This window comes from Nothoprocta perdicaria, unplaced genomic scaffold, assembly GCF_003342845.1.
Source record: "Nothoprocta perdicaria isolate Ctin4 unplaced genomic scaffold, notPer1 scaffold_50, whole genome shotgun sequence".
NCBI classification, from domain to species: Eukaryota; Metazoa; Chordata; class Aves; order Tinamiformes; family Tinamidae; genus Nothoprocta; species Nothoprocta perdicaria.
In genome coordinates this window covers 1,710,824-1,728,865 of record NW_020455755.1, presented here as the reverse complement: position 1 = coordinate 1,728,865, position 18,042 = coordinate 1,710,824, and the positions used below count along the sequence as shown (strand labels likewise).

The 18,042-nt window shown below is 38.5% G+C and overlaps 1 protein-coding gene across 4 annotated transcripts in view; it reads left to right on the top strand.

Annotated features, from left to right (window-relative positions):
- Window positions 1-18,042, top strand: part of USP32 (ubiquitin specific peptidase 32) — a 58,487-nt gene that overhangs the window by 10,597 nt on the left and 29,848 nt on the right. For all 4 annotated transcript variants that reach the window (XM_026047738.1, XM_026047736.1, XM_026047735.1 and 1 more), the window contains exons 2-5: window positions 6,209-6,336; window positions 10,118-10,223; window positions 10,780-10,898; window positions 12,456-12,615. In XM_026047738.1, the coding sequence (XP_025903523.1) occupies window positions 6,209-6,336; window positions 10,118-10,223; window positions 10,780-10,898; window positions 12,456-12,615 (513 nt within the window). The remainder of the gene's footprint in view (window positions 1-6,208; window positions 6,337-10,117; window positions 10,224-10,779; window positions 10,899-12,455; window positions 12,616-18,042) is intronic.

Genomic DNA, 18,042 nt, shown 5'->3' with positions numbered 1-18,042 from the left:
TTTTTGTTTGGTTGGTTTTTGAAGTTTGTTTTTCCTATTTGGAATTATTCCTAACCGTGGTTTACCTTTACTCTCACCTCTTACCTCTTTGAAGCGTTTCATTAATTGACTTGGTTCTTGACAACTTCATAACCACAGCAATTGAGTCACAATAAAGACTAATGAAAAAAAAAGTAATAAAAATTTCGTGTGCAACTAGGATGAAGATTCCTGGGGGAATAGTGAGCAAGTGACTACAGGGAAGATAATTATCTGGTTAGGGAGTTATGTGCCCTGTGAGTTTGATATTGAACCTGTAAGAGTGTCACTTAAAATCAAAATATTCAAATTATTAAAACCAGAGCTTGAAGTTAGGATCAGCCTGAGGTAGGTGAATTGTGTTTGCTTTCTGATGCATGMTCAAGATGTCTGTTTATATTAAAATTCAGTTTTGACTATCTTCAGTAAAGAATGAGTGCCATGTAATGCTGATGGTTGCAAATTACTGCTTGCCTGCTTATTTGATGTTTTTTAAGGCATTGACAAAGCAAGCCACTCTTTTTATCCACTACTGCCATTAGGAATTGAGATTATTTTCCCCTTTTGTACCATTTTGTAATATTTTGAGGCTTGTAATTATGGGGGAAAAGTACCAGTCCTACTAGATAATATTTTCAGATACGTTAGTCAAATTGGCTCAAATTTTCTTGACCTCTCACCTTAACTGAGCTTTTTATCCTCTGCTTTTTCCTTTGTGCTTATTCTTGTGTCTAGTTTCCTCTTTGATTTTTTTTTCAGCACTGCGGCTATGTTGTGTTCTGCTGCCTGGATTTTTTTTTCCWTTTTAATGGTCATATGTAAACAAGAATAAATATTTGATTTGACAACATGAAAAAATGAAGTGTTGGAGGTTTAAATATATAAAGATTTTATGAGGCTTTTGTTGCTCTAGGATGAGGAGGAGAGCAGTAACTTCAGCTGTGCTCTGTGCCTTCCTTTCTTGAATAGTATATTAGATATAATGTCTTGTACATGGGTATCTCAGATTAGGCTTCTACATGAAAGCAATTTATATTTTYAGAGGGCATTTACCTGCACCACCCATTCCCATCATTTCTCCATTGAAATTCAAGCCAATTCTATATAGCTGGCTGAATATGTAGATTAAAAAGCCTGCGGTTGGATATTTGGGCTTCAATAGTTGGAGCTATGATTTTATCCTAAAAGAGAAGCCCCCAGGATGGTTGGTGATAACTACGTGGTGTGCAAGCAAGGGAAGAGCGATGCCAACATGGGATGGTTGCACAGCTGCTCTGGGGAGCTGCTACACAGATCCTTGSCTGGACTGTTAAGTCCAAAGGAAAAAGAAGGGAGGGGAAAAAAAGTAGAATTGTAATTCTGTATAAATAGCATTAGGTTTAAGTGACACCATTAGACAAGGAATATTCTCAGCAGCCTGATGAGCTGGAGGTTTGTTGTAATTACCGCAGGTTGGGGTGACATTTTTAGCTGAGGTTGCACGGTTTCATTTAGACTTATTTAAACAAACTGGAGCTCAGATACTCCCTGGCGAGTGTGATGCTGCTCTAATCTTTTGTTAAGCTGTCTTTCACAAATTTGGAAATCATCCAGCAAAAGAAGCATTAAAAAGGTTTCTATTAGTAAAGTTGCCTAGATAGAATGACAGCCGGTGACTTCTTTTGTGGAGAACCCCATTCGTTTCAATAATATTATTTGGAAGCAGGCGTTCTTTTCATAAAGTACTGCTTTGTATGAAGCTAACTATAATTTTAAGAAACAGAATACAGTATTTAAGTGTTGAAACTTTATTGTTTTAAATTAGAACCTCAAGCACATGGGAGCCAGCTTCTTGCAGGGATTTGGTGTGCAGCTCCCTTCCTTTCCCTGCAGTATTACTGGGGCCGCACCATGTGTTTTTGGTAGAAACAGCGTGGAGAAGGTTTCTGCAGTGTTGACTGTCGCTAGCTTATTTTGGAAAGTCTTACGTGTTGTTTTTTTCCGCTGTCAGGTTATGAAGGCAGCAACAGTATATGTGAAAGAGCAGTGTGTGTATGTATAATGAAAGGCTCAGGAGCAGTCTTTTCTCATGTATTTATAGATAACTATATTTCAGAAGTGTGTAGCTGGACTGTGCCCTTGGAAATTGTGAAYGTACTTCATGAAGGATTCGGTGGGTGAAATGAGGTTGTTACTTCTAATCTTACCCTTAGGTACACYATAGTTATCGTCATTATTTGATATTTGTATAGTTATCTTCATTATTTGATGTTTGCTACCACTCATGCACCTATTTATGTGATTATATTTTCTTAACAGGTGCTTTTTTAGTGAATTTGTAAAGCTGATTGACTGGGCAAGTGTTGGTTAATTACTAAGGAAATGTTTAATGAGCTTCTTAAGCCTTTGGTTGWAAAAAGGGAGAAAATAGTCTTAAAATCATTTCTCAGTACTTTTTCTTCAATTTATTTTCTGTTCCCTCTCTCTAAAAAAAAAAAGCAGATAGAAATAAAGAACGGTATCACCAATGATATAAGTAAGGGTTGCTCTCTGCACGCTCATGGCCAGGGTTGACGTGTGCCTCTTCATAGTGTGAAACTCGCAATGAGAGCAGCATCTTTAATCTTAGCTGGGGTATTTATTCAACATAAGGGTTTGTGGAATTGAGAGAGAAAAGGTAGCTTATGGATATGTGTTTCAGTTTATTATTATAAGTAAATTGCTTCTGGAAATACTGCTTTCATAAGTTAAAACTTAGTTTTATTTCCTCTCGCGGGGCATTTTGTTCTACCAGTATGCCAAATAATTGGCACTTTGGTGTCGGAGTTCTGCTTTCAAACGTTTTATTTGTCTTCCAGACTTAGCAAACACTGATAACATCTTTGTTTTCCATTCTGCTTGTTTCAATAGTACTTGCATGTGCCTGGATCRCAATGTATAAGGAACTTATTTTTATAGCACTTTGCAGATGATTTCAAATGGCCTACATTATTCATTTTAACGCTGGGAAGAAATGGAAATAATTGTTTTGCTTGCAATTCTATGACCTGTTTTGTGGTTTTGGCGTGAAAACAGTAATATTAAATGATCTCTAGCACTAATAACTTGCTTTTGAAATTAATCATAGACTAGCAATATCAACGTAGCATCTTCCATTAGGTGATGCRCTGGCAGTTCTTTCTGCAGGCTTTAGTAGCGTTGGGTGAGCAGCCTGGTCGTCGTCTTCCCCATGTTGTCTCCTGCAACCCYATCCCTCAGTAGGGCTCCAGTATGGTTGTTGTTATAACCAAAGTAGAAAATTAGTTGTGGAAAATAGAGAGGGGAAAATAGAGTCCTTGTTGGGAAGGGCCTTAGCCCCTCGAGCGGGGAAGGCCTGAGACATCGAGAGAGGGCAAAAGTGGAGTCCAAAACCTTGTTATGTAGGAGAAAAATTATACTGAGCTGTGCTAGGTGCATTTAGATGCTTGAAAATCRCATTGAAGATCAATTTTAGTTGCGTTTAAATGAGTTGGAGGCATTTTTGATTGTCTTGTACTGAGACATCATGCCTCAGGTTCTGTTGGTCGCTTAAATACGCGGCTCACTAAAAGAGATATAGTGAGACCTGCTTGCTTAAAGGCTTTCTCTGCCTTGCAGAACTGGAAAATAACAGCGAATTAATTTAATCTTGGTAGATATGTTCTCTAATATACCAAAGTTCAGCACAGGAAATGTTGCCATAAGCCGTACTGTCACCAGAGAGGTGGTTGCATTTCAGTGACTCCTGGAAGCATGTAACTTATTAAGCACTTAAGGATATAATGTAAGGTGGTATATAAAAGACTTCTCAAAGTACTAATATGGGCTACAGTTTACGTTGCCAAGTTACAAATTGCTTTCATTTCTACTAATACTGCTCAATCTCATAAAAGAGTGATCAATAGATTTCATGAATGTGAAAGTACTTGGCTGCTGAAAATCACCAGTTCTAGTGCATTGCATATAGTCCGCTCAACTTTATTGGATAAATAAAATTTTCCATTGCAAGGGTAGCTAGCAGTTTTATGTGGTTGTGGGGTGTTGTATTTTTAAACTAATTTGAGTAAGAAAACAGAGTTGTAGAGTCGTTTTTTGCTGAATGACCCCAAAATAGTTTGGATTAATTGGTGAGGAGTTCAAATAAGCATTAGCAGAATGGGAGGAAAAAAACAGAATCTGGAGTGTTTTTTTTTTTTAATTGAAAATGTGTGTGTGCATAGAATAAAAACATAATTGGGTTGGACTCGATGATCTCTGAGGTCTCTTCCAACCTTGGGCATTCCATGATTCTATGATTCTATGATAGTAATAAAGTTTTCATCAAAGAGCTGTTGCTTAGATTTTGTCTAGGTTGTGTACTTTATTTGCAAAATACAAGTCGGTAGTTTCTCTCTTTCTGTCCTCTTAGGCATTAAGTGATAGTTTCCTTCCCTTCTGACTGGTGGGTCCCTGCGAACGCAGGGAGGCATCAGCTGTGTCCCCCACGTGAAGCCTCTTTGTTTGTCCCTTTGGACCTTTGCGAGAGACGCTGAGGCTTGGGGGTCATTTAGTTTGGAAGCAAAATAAAGATTCTGCAATTTCCTTCATTCAGGAGAGTTTGGGCGAGGGTGGGTGGAGAAGGTCACTTAAAACTGTAGATATGTCTGAAACTCCATTTCCAATTAATGAAGAAAATTCTCAGAAGAGAACTAATTGGTGTGGCTAACAAAGTGTCCTATTAAARCAGCACATTTAAAGGCATAAAGAGCCTATGCATAGATGTTAATATGAAATTATGGCATTTAAATACAATATATGCCAGGTAGCTGTGTTCTACCAACATTCTTCTCCCTCATAGGCGAACATTGCGTATTTTATCACAGCAAGATATTTGATATTAATAGGTTGGCTATGTCTTTTGCCAAATYCATACTTGGCAGTACCAATGCAATGCCAATCACACTTTAGGTTTATTTCTTAGATCCATAAAAATCTTTTTTTCTATAATAATATTTGAGGAAGAAAAAACCTACACTCCAAATCCAATTTTTATGGAGTTGTAAAGCTAAGTCACTAGTCTGTGCAAACACTGACTAGGATTAGAATTAGGCATGTTTCAACGTGATTGACTTCTAAGGAACCATTTTCTCTTCTGATGAATGAATGAATTGAAATGTAGAAGTTGGACACCGCCACATGAAGCTCCGAGACGTCCTGCTTTAATGTGGCTGGCAGAAAGCTTGACACACTTGGGCCGTGTCGGTGTTCTCTCTGTCTGGCTTCTCCTTCCAAGGGAAGGAGAATTGTCTTGTTATAAGTACACTGAAATAGYTCTCAAGTACAGTGTAATTTCTTTAGGCTTCTGGATGGCAAATAACTCTTTTTACAGTGTGATCTAGGGCATAGAGTGTCATTCTCTGCAACTTGCTTTTCATAAAGCACTTAGCTTTGGGGCTACTTGAATATATGCTGTATGCATGTAGTAGTAATGCTGTTGCTTTCCTTACTCCACGCCTCTGGGACACACTGTTAGAGAGTTTCTATATGCTTGTAAAATATGGTTTAGAGGTGCTTTTTTCAGGAAGCTCATGGCAAGTATACAGATTTCTTGCAACTGCTCATGTATGCAGTTTGGAAACAAACTTGAGAAGGTGGTAGCTGGTAATAAGTTTTTGGCTGTGCAAGAAAGAATTAATGTAAAATTTAGCTATAGTCTTCCTGTTAAGACACTGCACATAAGTGTTGTAAGTGGCCATTAAATATATTTCTTCTACAGCAGGGTAGTTCACTTGCTCTATAAACGTGCCTGGAACATCCTGTTGGAGCCACTATTATTAAAAGTTTAACACTATGGATTGCAAACCACTTCTGGCCTACATGCAATGTAAAATCAAACATAAAAGTAGCTTATTTTCTTTGCATGACAATAATGGCATTTAATTTGGAATAGGTATTATATGTTTTTGTAGTTGGAGAAAACTTTGGCAATGAACTGTYCCAATGCTTGGTGTTAACTTTGGTTCTACTCTTCTTTACTTGGGAAAGTTAGATTTTTAGATCTCACTTTCCAATAGTCAGATTTTTTCCATTTATTCAGTGAAATCAGGTGAAGTGTATTGTGAAGTTAAATATAAGGTGTCTAGGATTGTAGCATCCTTGAGCTGTTAGATCTTTACTGACTAAATCTCTCTCTCTCTCTCTCAACTCAACGCAGTTACAGACATCGAGCTGAAGCGACTGAAAGATGCATTCAAGAGAACTTGTGGGCTCTCATACTATATGACCCAACAGTGCTTCATCAGAGAAGTCCTTGGGGATGGAGTTCCTCCAAAAGTTGCTGAGGTAATCTCCTATGTGCTTACTCCTTTTTAGATAGGCAGCTAATTTATTTTCTGTTAATTTTTCATGCAGTATCGCGGTGTACATCTTCTGTCTGAGGTTAATGTGCCTGACACGGGTATGGGCTGTCACTCATGTGCTTGACTAAGCTGTTAGCGCAAACCCAAGTAATAGGTGATAGATGACTTTGAAGTACCCCCTAAATATCCAGGTGTAGATTTGGGGAAGTGGGAAGTTGGGAATGGTTAGCACTATCTATAGCCCTTATAACAGAGAACTTTATTTCCTGTGGATATACATGTGCGCTTTTTTTTTTTTTTTTTTGAGATCCTCTTGGATTTTACTTTGTTTTCTAAAGTGCAGATTAATCTTTACAAGCTTTTACAACCAATTTTATTTATCAATAATGTATGAGCAAACTGGAAAATATCCAGAAAGAAAATGTTACATGGGTGTAAATATTATATATATAAAGTAGAGTAGTAATACAAGCCTGCGCACATTCATGTTTAGAAAAATGTTTTATTAAGTTGTCTCTGATTTGAGAAAGAATTTGTAATGCTATTGCTAGAGCAAGAATAAGACTAGCCAGACCTTTCAAATGATATTTTGCTCCATGTCACTTCTAATCACAGCTTCTATTTCTGGTGTCTTCAGTGCTACTGACCTCGCAGGCAGCATAGAAGCCTTCCAGTTTTATTTAGATAATATGAGTAGTGAAGTATGCAATGCAAAAGGTTTAACAGTGTGAAATATATTGCAGTGATATTTCCTTGTGTAGTTTGAAGACTTACTATGTGGAATAGCTGTTYTGTCTGTGAATGTAGTAGACTTCTTTTCTAAACTGGATTGTTTTCTGTTTTTTTTTCCTTCCTTCTCCCAAGTGCTATCAATGACAATCTTTCTTGCGTCTCAGTATAGTTGGCAGTGTGAYTTATGTGGATATTCAAGCACTTAACAGGAAATACAATATATATTAGCACCTATCAAATTAAAAGAAAGTGTATGATTTACCCGTTGCTTAACACACACGAAGATTAGTATTGAAGTCATGCTTTATCTGGATGATTCTGCTACTAGTAGCCCTTATGATAAAAGTCTGTGTGTAAAATGGCTGTACTTAACTCATCTTACTAACTCGTTTCAGTCCCATCAATGGGTTAAACGTAAATGGTAGGAGTTGAATTGATTTGCTGAGTATTGTTATACACTTGTTTTTACCAGTTTCCCTCTTGACTTTGTGGGGAGAAACAACCACAGTCAAGAAGCCTGGAAGCCTGAAAAGACACAGGATGCCATCTTAATTTACATTGCTGGAAATTAAGACTTATTTAAATCAACATAAGTTCTTCTAAAATTATACCAGTGCAACTAATTAGAAACCGAGTCCTGTGACTTCTCCTTTTTCCCAGCTCTAAGTACTATATAATTTTAGTCWAATCACCATTTTTAAATAGAAAACATGTGGTTATACTCTTTATTATCTATGAAGGGTAACATGTCAGAAGAGATGATCTTTTATTATAAGTTGTGATGGGGAAAACAGTGATTTCASTGCTTCATTTACTAACATGTGGATTTTTTTTGTCTTGAAAGTTCCATTRATGGGAAATACAAGAATTCTGTCCCATTTGTGCTCCTCTTTTTTATAATTARATTAAGACTTCAACTCTAGTGTTCAACTGGCCAGCTGAGCTGTGTATTTTTGAAATATTTTCATGACTGAAGGAAAATCACTTACATGCACAGTGTAGCCTTGAAGGCRTCTTGTTAAATCAGAATGATTAGAAAGCGAAAATGTGGAATTCAAATCCCTGCCATGACAATGTCCGTGAAGCTTAGACAATCGCTGTGTCCAAACAGAGCATGAATTTAGTTCTAGCAATTTAGCCCGTCAGTATCTGAAATGGATTAAACTGAAGTAATAGAGGAGGAAGATCTGACCATCCCACGGGACATTAACCTATTTGGGTAGCACTGTGTCTTAAGCATAATAGAATGAAATTGGGGGTTGTATGTGTCTTCCTTAGAATGAGATCCTTCTAATTTAAATTTACTTGCCTTCAGATATCTTGTAATGGTCTAAATGTGTAGCAGTGAGCGGTAGCTCGTTGAATAGAGCAGGAGAGGATGGGCCTTGGTGGCACGCAGAGCTCTGTCTATGTTGGCAGAGGGAATCTCACCAGTTCAGTGGCACGTCTGGTAGCGGCTGGGCTGGCACCCAGGTGAACAGGACCTCAGAACTTTCTCCTACCTTGTTGCCCGCTCTGTTTTGGAGGCGACCTGGAGCACACGCTGCACTTAATGCTGCTGCTCTGCTTCCTGTTGATGGAATGGCCACAGCTTCTCACAAGCCAAGCCTGTCAAAGACAGTTCCAGTAGTTAATTTATTGTAGCTGTTTTGTCTCAGGTATTTCCTTTTTGTTTGTTTGTTTATTTCTGATTTTTTGCCATTGCAAAACTCTGTGGCTTAGCCAGATCTACCCATAGCAGTGCCCTCAACAGGCCCACAGCATGCTCTGCTCACACCCAGGCCTGTGTTGGTCTTGGGAACATGCATCTGAGATGGTGAGAGCTGGTGACTCATGCACATGACTGTGGTGTTCAGCTGTGGTGTCTCCCCAACCTTCGCTTTGCTTGTGCAGTAAGATAGAAAATGCTGGTGGCAGCACCGACATTGCTGCTAGCAGAGGGTTTCTGGAGAGGGTTTCTGCTTGTGTCATTTACCTACTGGCATCTTTTAGCAGCCTCCCATGGCACGGTGCTTCCCTCAAAGTGCCCTCAGAATGGTCCCATTGCGAATCAGAAGTTTCTGAAGGGTGTCAGGTTGTGATCACTTTGCGATTTACGCGTATTTTTTTATGAAAAATTATTGTAAATGGTGAAGTTGCCAAGAAAGGGAAATGTTCTTTTATTAATAACAAGTGCTGGTGACCAGATGACCTCAGAAGTTGTTGTTTTTAATGCTGCAGGAAGATTTCTTTTCCTCTGAAGTTTCTTTCCAGTCTTCAGCTAAAATATTTTGAGATTTTTTTTTTTTTGTAACAAATGTAGATTTAAATCTTGCTTTGTCAGTGTAGAAGACASAAATTCTGTTGAAGTACTTAACAGATTTCTTGGCTTACAGTTAGAGTGACAAATATTGATGCCTGTCAGGTCTTTGGCAAACAGCCTGCTGGCATGTAGACCTGTGTGAATGATATGGTACTTTTGTCTGCCTTGATATAGGAGCCATGGAGCTTTAAATTTGCAAAGGGCTTTCAGCCTGTTGAAAATTGGTTTCCTTTGTGCTACACTTCATTGTAATGTTGCACTCTCTGAGTCCTTTGAGAGACCAGATTGATAAAAGATTGCTCTTGATTAAGCAAAATGTCCTACATCATTAGGGTAGAATTTAAATGTTCTTTTGTAATTGAAAAATCATTTATTCTACATCAGTTATTTTGTGCTAGTTGCACAGTTAGTTTAACCCCTAGTTGCTTATTTCCATCCTGAAGTCGCCCTCTTTCAGTGAACTGGGTTAGTGAAACTGATAATAAAAATGATTAGTTTGAATCCAGGTTGGCTTCCTGAATCCCCAAAAGTGAGTTGGGGTTCTAGGAAAGCAAATGTAAGTGCAATACAACTTAGTTTTAAAAGCACCTGTATTTGAATGTGACACAATAAAGCTAAACCATTGTAAAATAAAGTCCCAGTATAATTTGTTGCTTTCAGTGTCATATCTGTTCTCATTGTGTCTCTTTCCAGTTAAAGACATGCTGACGTTCCTGTTCTCTTCTCTTAGGTTATTTATTGTTCATTTGGGGGCATATCCAAAGGACTGCACTTCAATAACTTGATAGTTGGATTAGTTCTACTTACAAGAGGCAGAGAGGAAGAGAAAACAAAATGTAAGTAGTGTAACCTACAAGCATGACAAGGTGTAGAGTGTGTAAAAGAACGTTTTCATGAAGCAAGCTTATATTGTGATATACTTGGGAACTATTTTTCTATATAACCAGGACATACATGGTTGCCAATATAGTGTAATTTTTAGACATTGTATATCTTTAAATTCAATGCATTTTAGTTTCCTGCACTCAAAATGGATTCTTATATTTCATCATGAACGTAAATGTTTAATCCAACAAAAAGATTGTTGAATACTGCCTGTGGGCAGAGAAAGGAGGACAACACTGATATTTGTCAAAATGAATGAAAGCATCTGCCTACTGACTTCTGTTGTTTTGTCTTCTTGTTAACCTGAATTTGCTTTCTTTTTGATTAGTGGCTAATGGTAAAAGAACAAGGAGATATTTCACAACCTAAACTGTATTGCAGTTGAGTGAATCTAAAAGTTTCCGATGCTTTAGTTATCGCGCAGTTTTTGGCCTTTACAGTCAGTTTAAAGTAATGTTTTAAAAATATCACTGCTGTATTTGCTTAAATGTTTCTTTTCTTCCTCAGACATTTTCAGCCTCTTTTCTAATGAATCTGGGAGTTATGTTGTTCGTGAAGAGATGGAGAAGATGCTGCATGTGGTTGACGGGAAAGTCCCAGAATCACTCAAGAAATGTTTCTCTGAGGTATTTCATTGTCAAAAGAGTATAGACCAGCAAAATCTGGGCTACATGAAAGTTGCCTGAGAGGCAGCAGCTTTGTGTGTGGGTTTCAGACAACCCGAATATCTTAAATTTTATCTTACTGTATTGAAGATAGCTTTATGCTAGAAGGCACTGTGTAAAAGGCATTGGCTGAAGCAGGCTCAGTTATTCTGGTGATGATACTATGATGTATTGATTACATTCTTCTTTCTTGGCTGCAACCTCCAGTCGTATGTACACTGCAGTCCAGTTTCTGGAACTGACCCACTTCAGTATTTCTTATTTATAATTTCACATCAATATGGCATGATGAATTATGCACTAAAAGTTAATTGCATACTGTCCAAGAAATTTAGAAATACTTTATGAAGGTACTGTAGAAAGAAGTATCTAGGCAACTTGATGCCATTTTCCTTTTCAAGACATGCTCTATATTGATTTTTTTTTTAAATAAAAATCATGTAATAACCCTCTCGGCAGGATTTGCTGGCTGGTTAATCATAATAATTCATTGTTGGATAGTGAGAAAGTTTTATGTTCCTGATGTAGGAAGGCTTTCCTTCCTGCTGTATGGCAAATGAGGTTGTACTTTCAAGAATGATGTTTGTAGGGACTTTCAACCTTTCCTGCAGAAAGGCTGCATGTACTCAACTAGAAATATCTTGTTTCTGAAACACAGGAAACAAATTAACAAGTAATATCTGTGTTGCTATAGTTGCTTAAGTTGCACCAACTGCACGTGTTTGCTTGAAATGTGTGGTTCCCCCATGCCCCTTGCTTCCCCTATCCAAAGCCTTCCTCTCTCTCATCTTCCTTACTTCTCTAATCGGTCAGAACAGCAGAGAATTGTAGAGAAGCACAGGTCTTGTGTCTGATCTAAATTGCTGCAGAAATGAATAAATCCATTATGGGCTACATTTTGCTTCTCTGTTCATTTGGTAGTGGATTTGTTTTTACTTAAGTGGCATTTCCCTAATTGGTTAAATCCTGCAAATCCTGCCAAGTCCTAAGCATTGACTTGCCCTTCTCCTCACTGTCATTCATTTCTCTGCCCTTGTGCTGGCTCAAAGCATTCATGTGACTCCTTGATGAACTGGGCTGGGAAACTGATCTGGCTGAAAAGTAACCCTTTTTTTTCTGTAGCTCTTAATCCTCTAGGTTATTTTTCAGCCAGATCTGTTCTGCCACATGGCTGCATTAATGTGACTGCTATTGCAGAAGAGAAAGGAGCAGAACAGCGCTGAGGGGAAGAGGGTAGCACTGTTCTCTCACGGGTAGTGTGGATTTGTACAGATTAGGTTGAAAATAGAATAGCAATGTAGCCTTCATCCTGACTTCCTTCAATTATTAGCATGTAGAAGTCTGTGATTAATAACTGAGTGTTGGGGCATTGTTATTTTTGTCACATACATCCAGTGAATGATTTTAGTACCTGTTTTTATGGGAGATTGTCCTACTTCTTGTTCATACAGATGGATGGTTGCTCTTTACTGGTACTTAGAAATGAGAGAAAAACAGCTCGCTCACTTTTCCTTGTAGGGTGAAAAGGTGAACTATGAGAAGTTCAGGGTTTGGCTATTACACAACAAAGATGCTTTCACCTTTTCTCGTTGGCTGCTGTCTGGAGGGGTATATGTGACACTCACTGATGATAGCGATACCCCTACCTTCTATCAAACGCTCGCTGGAGTCACACACTGTAAGTACATTATAGTTCTTTTTATGCATATTTTCTGAAACCATTACAGAGTTCATGAACTTAAGCTGTTGCCTTGCAGTAGTTGTTCATTAAATCTCACCACTCTGATTAGACACATACGGTTCTGCGCAGCAAGATAAGTTTATTTTTCATGCTAATTTGTTCTCTCCTTTTTTGTGCAATGACATGTAAAACACTGCTATGCACAAGGACATAGTGTGTCATTATTTATAAGAGATAACAGGAGTGAGATTACAATGCTGCTTATAAAAGCTGGTTACCAAGTAAACTTTAAAAGAACTCAGCTCTTTGATAAATACCTTCAAAGTAACTTGGCGTTAATACAGATTTTGTATTTGCTCTTTCAGGTGTAATAGATCTTGAAACTGTTGCAGTTTTGAAAATAGTGCTTCTCTTAAACATTACCTATTCATTTGTTTTTTCTGTAATGAAATAAGCAATATTTCTAGGGTACAAAAGGTGTCCTTTCACTTTTCTCAAATTTTTCAGCCTTTGGCTTAACAGAGCTATAGTTACTTCAGCAGTCTCTGTCAAAGCAAATTGCCTCAGGTGCTCCTGTTTACATTTGAGCCCCTTTTGATTGCACAGACCTATCAACAAATCAAGGTGACATTATGCTAACATTTCAACCATGTAATCCTTGTCCAGGAATACCTCTGCTGGAACAGTAATCTCTGCTTTCAATTTAATGTCAATTGTCCCCTTTAATTTCCGGTTAGCGCTTGGAGTTGTTCAACTTCGCAGTCCCAAATCTTGCTTAATTTCTCTTGCCTGTACTGCTTCCCTTACGAAGTAACTGCCGTTTCCTGGTAGGCTCAGCGATCATACCTCAGCACGATCATCAGCTTTGTTGAAAATATTCTTGAAATTGGCTCACTTGGCCTCTTAGAAGGTTGTATTTTTGTTGTTCTTACACTTCAGGGGTTAAAAATTTCAAGTGTTTGGTTTTATTTTTCATGATCCAGTTGGTATGTAATAATTTCATAACACTTCTGTGCATTGCAGCATCTGATGCTGTAACCTATAGCTACAGGAGGAAGTGTTGGCGCTTCCTCCTTTTCTAGGAAACATGCGTGGCTGCCCCTTGGCCAGCGCTGCTCTGTAAAGCTACTTGTTCTGCTGGAGAAGTTGCTGTTTTAAAGCCTCCTGAAATACATTTGGAGACTTTTGCATCTCTGAGTGTTTCAGCACAAACCGTGTCTTCTGAAAAGAAATTAATCTTGTGTTGCTAGGTAGTAGGTCAGACCACTCAGAAATTTGATGTTTTCTGGTTTTTGATTTTAGTTTTCTTCTGGCAGAACAAATGAAACAGTGTTTGTAAACCTACACAAACACTTTTAGAGCGTAGTGATGGACTGAAGGTTTTAAAATCTCTTACGGTGTGAAATGACGATGAATTTGTAAGATTCCCTATTGCAGTTTGCAGATGTATCTGCTGGATCCTGGAACTGGGCCGCTGCGCCCTCTCCTGGGACGTGGGCCGGCTCCAGCTGCAGCCCTTGGCAGGCCCTGCCTCCTCTCAGTGCGTACTCGCTGCTACGTGTCCCGAGTAATATGTCAGAGGCTGGAAAAATTGCCCCGATAAAAATAGTGAAAGTTATTAAGAGTGATTTAGAAACAGACAGCAAACACTTTATTGGAAAGCATCAGTGACTGCATTTAAATTTGCTTAATGAGGCAAGATAGCAGGGAAACAAAGGAATTCTAATTTCTCACTTGTAAATAACATTTGTTTCAGAATGCAGATGACTTTAATTATATTTCTCAACACTAATAATGAGAAATTAAATTTTGAAGTTACAGGAAGTTGCATGCACTTGCTGCTTTTAATCATTTTTTCCCATTTCACTTAATTGACAAATATGAATACTTTCACTTGAAAGCTAGAAAAATAACTTCAGTTTCTCTGAGGCTGTCTGTATATTTCCCCCAAAAGAGTTTGAGGGATTTGAGTGTCTCTTCCACCTACATATTGACTCATGAGCACTGCTTGCACTTTCTCCGTTTTGTAGCATGACTTGGGATTTTCTTGGGCCTGTTTCTTTTACCGTCACTTTGAATAGAAATGTAGTGAAACATTACAATCAAAGGTAGGTCCTGCCAGAAACTGTGACTAACACTAAAATTCTCAGTAGGAGAATATTCCCCCAAATCATTATGTATCTCTGATAACCACAAACTAAACAGCTAATCTCCCAGTACCCTTGTGCAAGGGTAGTACTGCAGGAATACAGCAATTCGTGGCCACTGGGGGATGTCGTTTTGTTGTGTGCCGTGGCTGCCTGGTATCCTTTTAATTACAGGAATAGAACTGAGGTCATTCTGCCTTCTGCCTGCAAAGTAGGGCTTTCTGTGCTTAATTTAGCCCATGGACACATAGGAACACGAGGGAGGCATGGAGGGGTCCCCGGCTCCCTGAGTGCACACCCAGAGTGTGACTGTTGTTCTTTCCGTAAGACACGGAGGCTTGTTTCTTTTTCCAGTTGTTATTATTGGGAAGCTATTCCGGTAAATCTCCATGTATCTGTGGGCTGTGGATATCTTTCTTTTCTGTCAATATTTTCCTTGATCTCAGAAAGTCCCTGTTCACCTTCCTCTCTACCCTTCAGTATAAAGGCAGATGAGGGTTTTTTTTATATATATGTATATATAAATTAGAAACATTGCATTAAAATGAGCCCAGTTTAAGGCTTTGTTTCATACAGAGTGCTTCCTCTCACTTCACTGTTCATCAGAGTGGCTTTCTTCGTCCTCCACTTTCTGCTCTGTCGGGCAGTAATTGGCTGGTGTTTGCCAGGTGAGACCTCACCTCCAGTTCTGCCGCTGCTGATGCAACAGAGGTGCCCGTTGCTTTTTTATGGCTGGGTTATTCTGGTGTCTTGCAGTATCTCACATAATGGGCTTTTATATTCAGTTTCTTCTTAGTCATTTTCAACAGAAAAAGGTTCCGATTTGTTATAGAAATTATTGGTTTCAAACTGACAGGCTGTAGAATTTGTACTTCTGTGCTGTTACTCCAGTTCCCCTGTTACTGAGCTTTTGTTAATAGCATCCTAATTGCCCTTTGAGTTAGAAAGAGCCTCTCTTTTGTCATCAGGAAAATCCATCAATGAGTAGTTGTTTTTTCTAGCATCTCTTACTTACTGAGATCCAGTAAGACAACGTGTAAAGGGTGTAATAGTATTTTGGAGTGTATGGTTGTTGCTAGTTTAATATAATAAATGAGGGAAGATCTAGATAACCAACCATAGGCAGGGCCAAAATGCAAGAGTGAATTTTTGAAACATTAGTATTTGAAATGAAACTAAATGTTGTGCAACCCATCCTGTCAAAGGTGGGCTTGTAAATGCATAGAGCTTTCTGTCAGTATCGAGCTGCGAGTCTCTTGAAGGTAAAGCTGAGCTGTTTGCTGAACTTTGCTCAAGCTGAATGTCTGTCCAGATGCAGATCGCAGTCTGTAGCTTGCCTGCTTCTGTTTTGGTGCCCACACACTTGAAACACTAACCCTTAATGGTGTATACAGGGATACTATACAATATTTCTGGTATCTATATTATAAGATCTATTTTTTGTTGTTTTGTTTTGACTAATGTGCCTTTGGCTTATTTACTTGTGTGCTATTTTTTCCCTGTGTGTGAGCACTCATGCTCTGAGCTGTATCTTAGTGTTCCGTATCTTTTCCGTATGTGCTCCCATCTAACTAAGGCACTGATGTGCACGTGCTACCTTCTGCTGGGCGAGCAGCCAGAGGCGAGCGGCTGGCACACCCCAAACCTTGGCAGAAGTTGTGATTTTCACTTCTGCGTGTGTCCTGTTYTCTTTTAAAAGAAAAAAAATAAAAGTATTGAAGCAGGTTAGGCCAATAAGAAAATGCCCTAGTGTGGCTTAATCTGCATCTTGCCGCGTAGTTATCCTCTTAGTTCCCAGGTTATTTCATGTCTTGTAAAGCAGCTCTCTGTGCCTGAGGTCTCAGAATCTTCTCCAAGATCTCTCCAAGTTAGTTTGGGAGTGACAGAGGGCTGTGTGCGCTCAGAAATACGGCTGTTTGTCGCTCGGCCTCCCGGCATGGTATGGTATGGTATGCTTCTACTGTTGTGAGCCAGAGAGAATTGTGCCAGTAGGTGGGTAAAAATTAACTTATTAAAATATGGTGAAGTCTTCTGTTATTCTGATGATATAAAATATATATATATCCTGAAAAAGACCRTAATAAGGGTCTATGCTTTCTGATGTGACTTCAACAGGCATTAGGGATATTTTATGTAAATTTCAGTTTAACTTTTAAAATATATTCAGTTTGAGTTGTTCGTGTCTAATTAATAGAAAAAGTGTTCTTTTCTGCTTTGTCAGTTTTGCTTTCTAAAATGTTAGACTTTCCTTTGTGCAAGCATAATCAGTATATTAGACCTGCCTTGGCTACCTTATCGGTGTAGCACTGCTTAGGTTCATATTTAGTGGCTATTCTTTTGAAAATGATGATTGGGAAAACCTTTGTTTTTCTTCAATGACCAGGTAATTTCAGTCACATCTTAACAGAAATGCAGATAAGATGCCCTCTGATAACCTTTTAGATGCTAGCTGTCAAATGCAATTAGTAAGTGGAGTAGAACTAGCTTATACTGCAGGTATTTYGGAATATTTTGTCTTCTGAGACAATTCGTCTTTCAGTTCTTAATTATTAAAGGTAAATAATGCACCTGCAAGAGAAAGCAACTGTCTACTTCTAAGGTTTAGCCTTCAGAAAAGACAGTGGGAACTTCCTCATCTCTTCTGAATATTCGAAAAATGTTGAATCATTTCAAGAATAAAGCAGCAGCCCTGTTTGTCTCTTTTTCTTCTCAATTTTAGCTATGTATAGTTACGCAGGTAGCTTAGCGTGTTAGCATAATGTATTTGTATTTGCTACTGAAAGAAATAAGATGTGCATGCAAATTCTTTTTAAGACTCCAGACTTGTCCTTTATAGGCAGTTTTTTAGATACCATAATGTTTTTACAAGTCTCTTAATGGTAGGATTGTGTCTCACAAAGTAGCATTTACCTTTCATTGTTCATGTTTTTTTCGTTGTTTCTTGTCTTGAAACTTTGAATGTATAGAGCTATATCTTTGCATCGCTTGCCGAGTGTAGGAAATCTAGTCCAATTGTGATACCTTGTGAGCATTGTCACACCCTGGTATCTGTAGACAAAGCAAGCTAGAGGGAAAGTGTATTTTACCTGACTGTTCTTCTGTCACCTGTCAGTGTTCTCCCTGTTGTGAGGCAGGTGGGTCACTAAGTGCACGTGACATCCCTGTGTTTCTGAGCACAGCAGAGCTTTCCTCAGTCTTTCTGTGCTTTCCTCAGTCTTTCTGTGCTTTCCTCAGTCTTTCTGTGCTTTCCTCAGTCTTTCTGTGCTTTCCTCAGTCT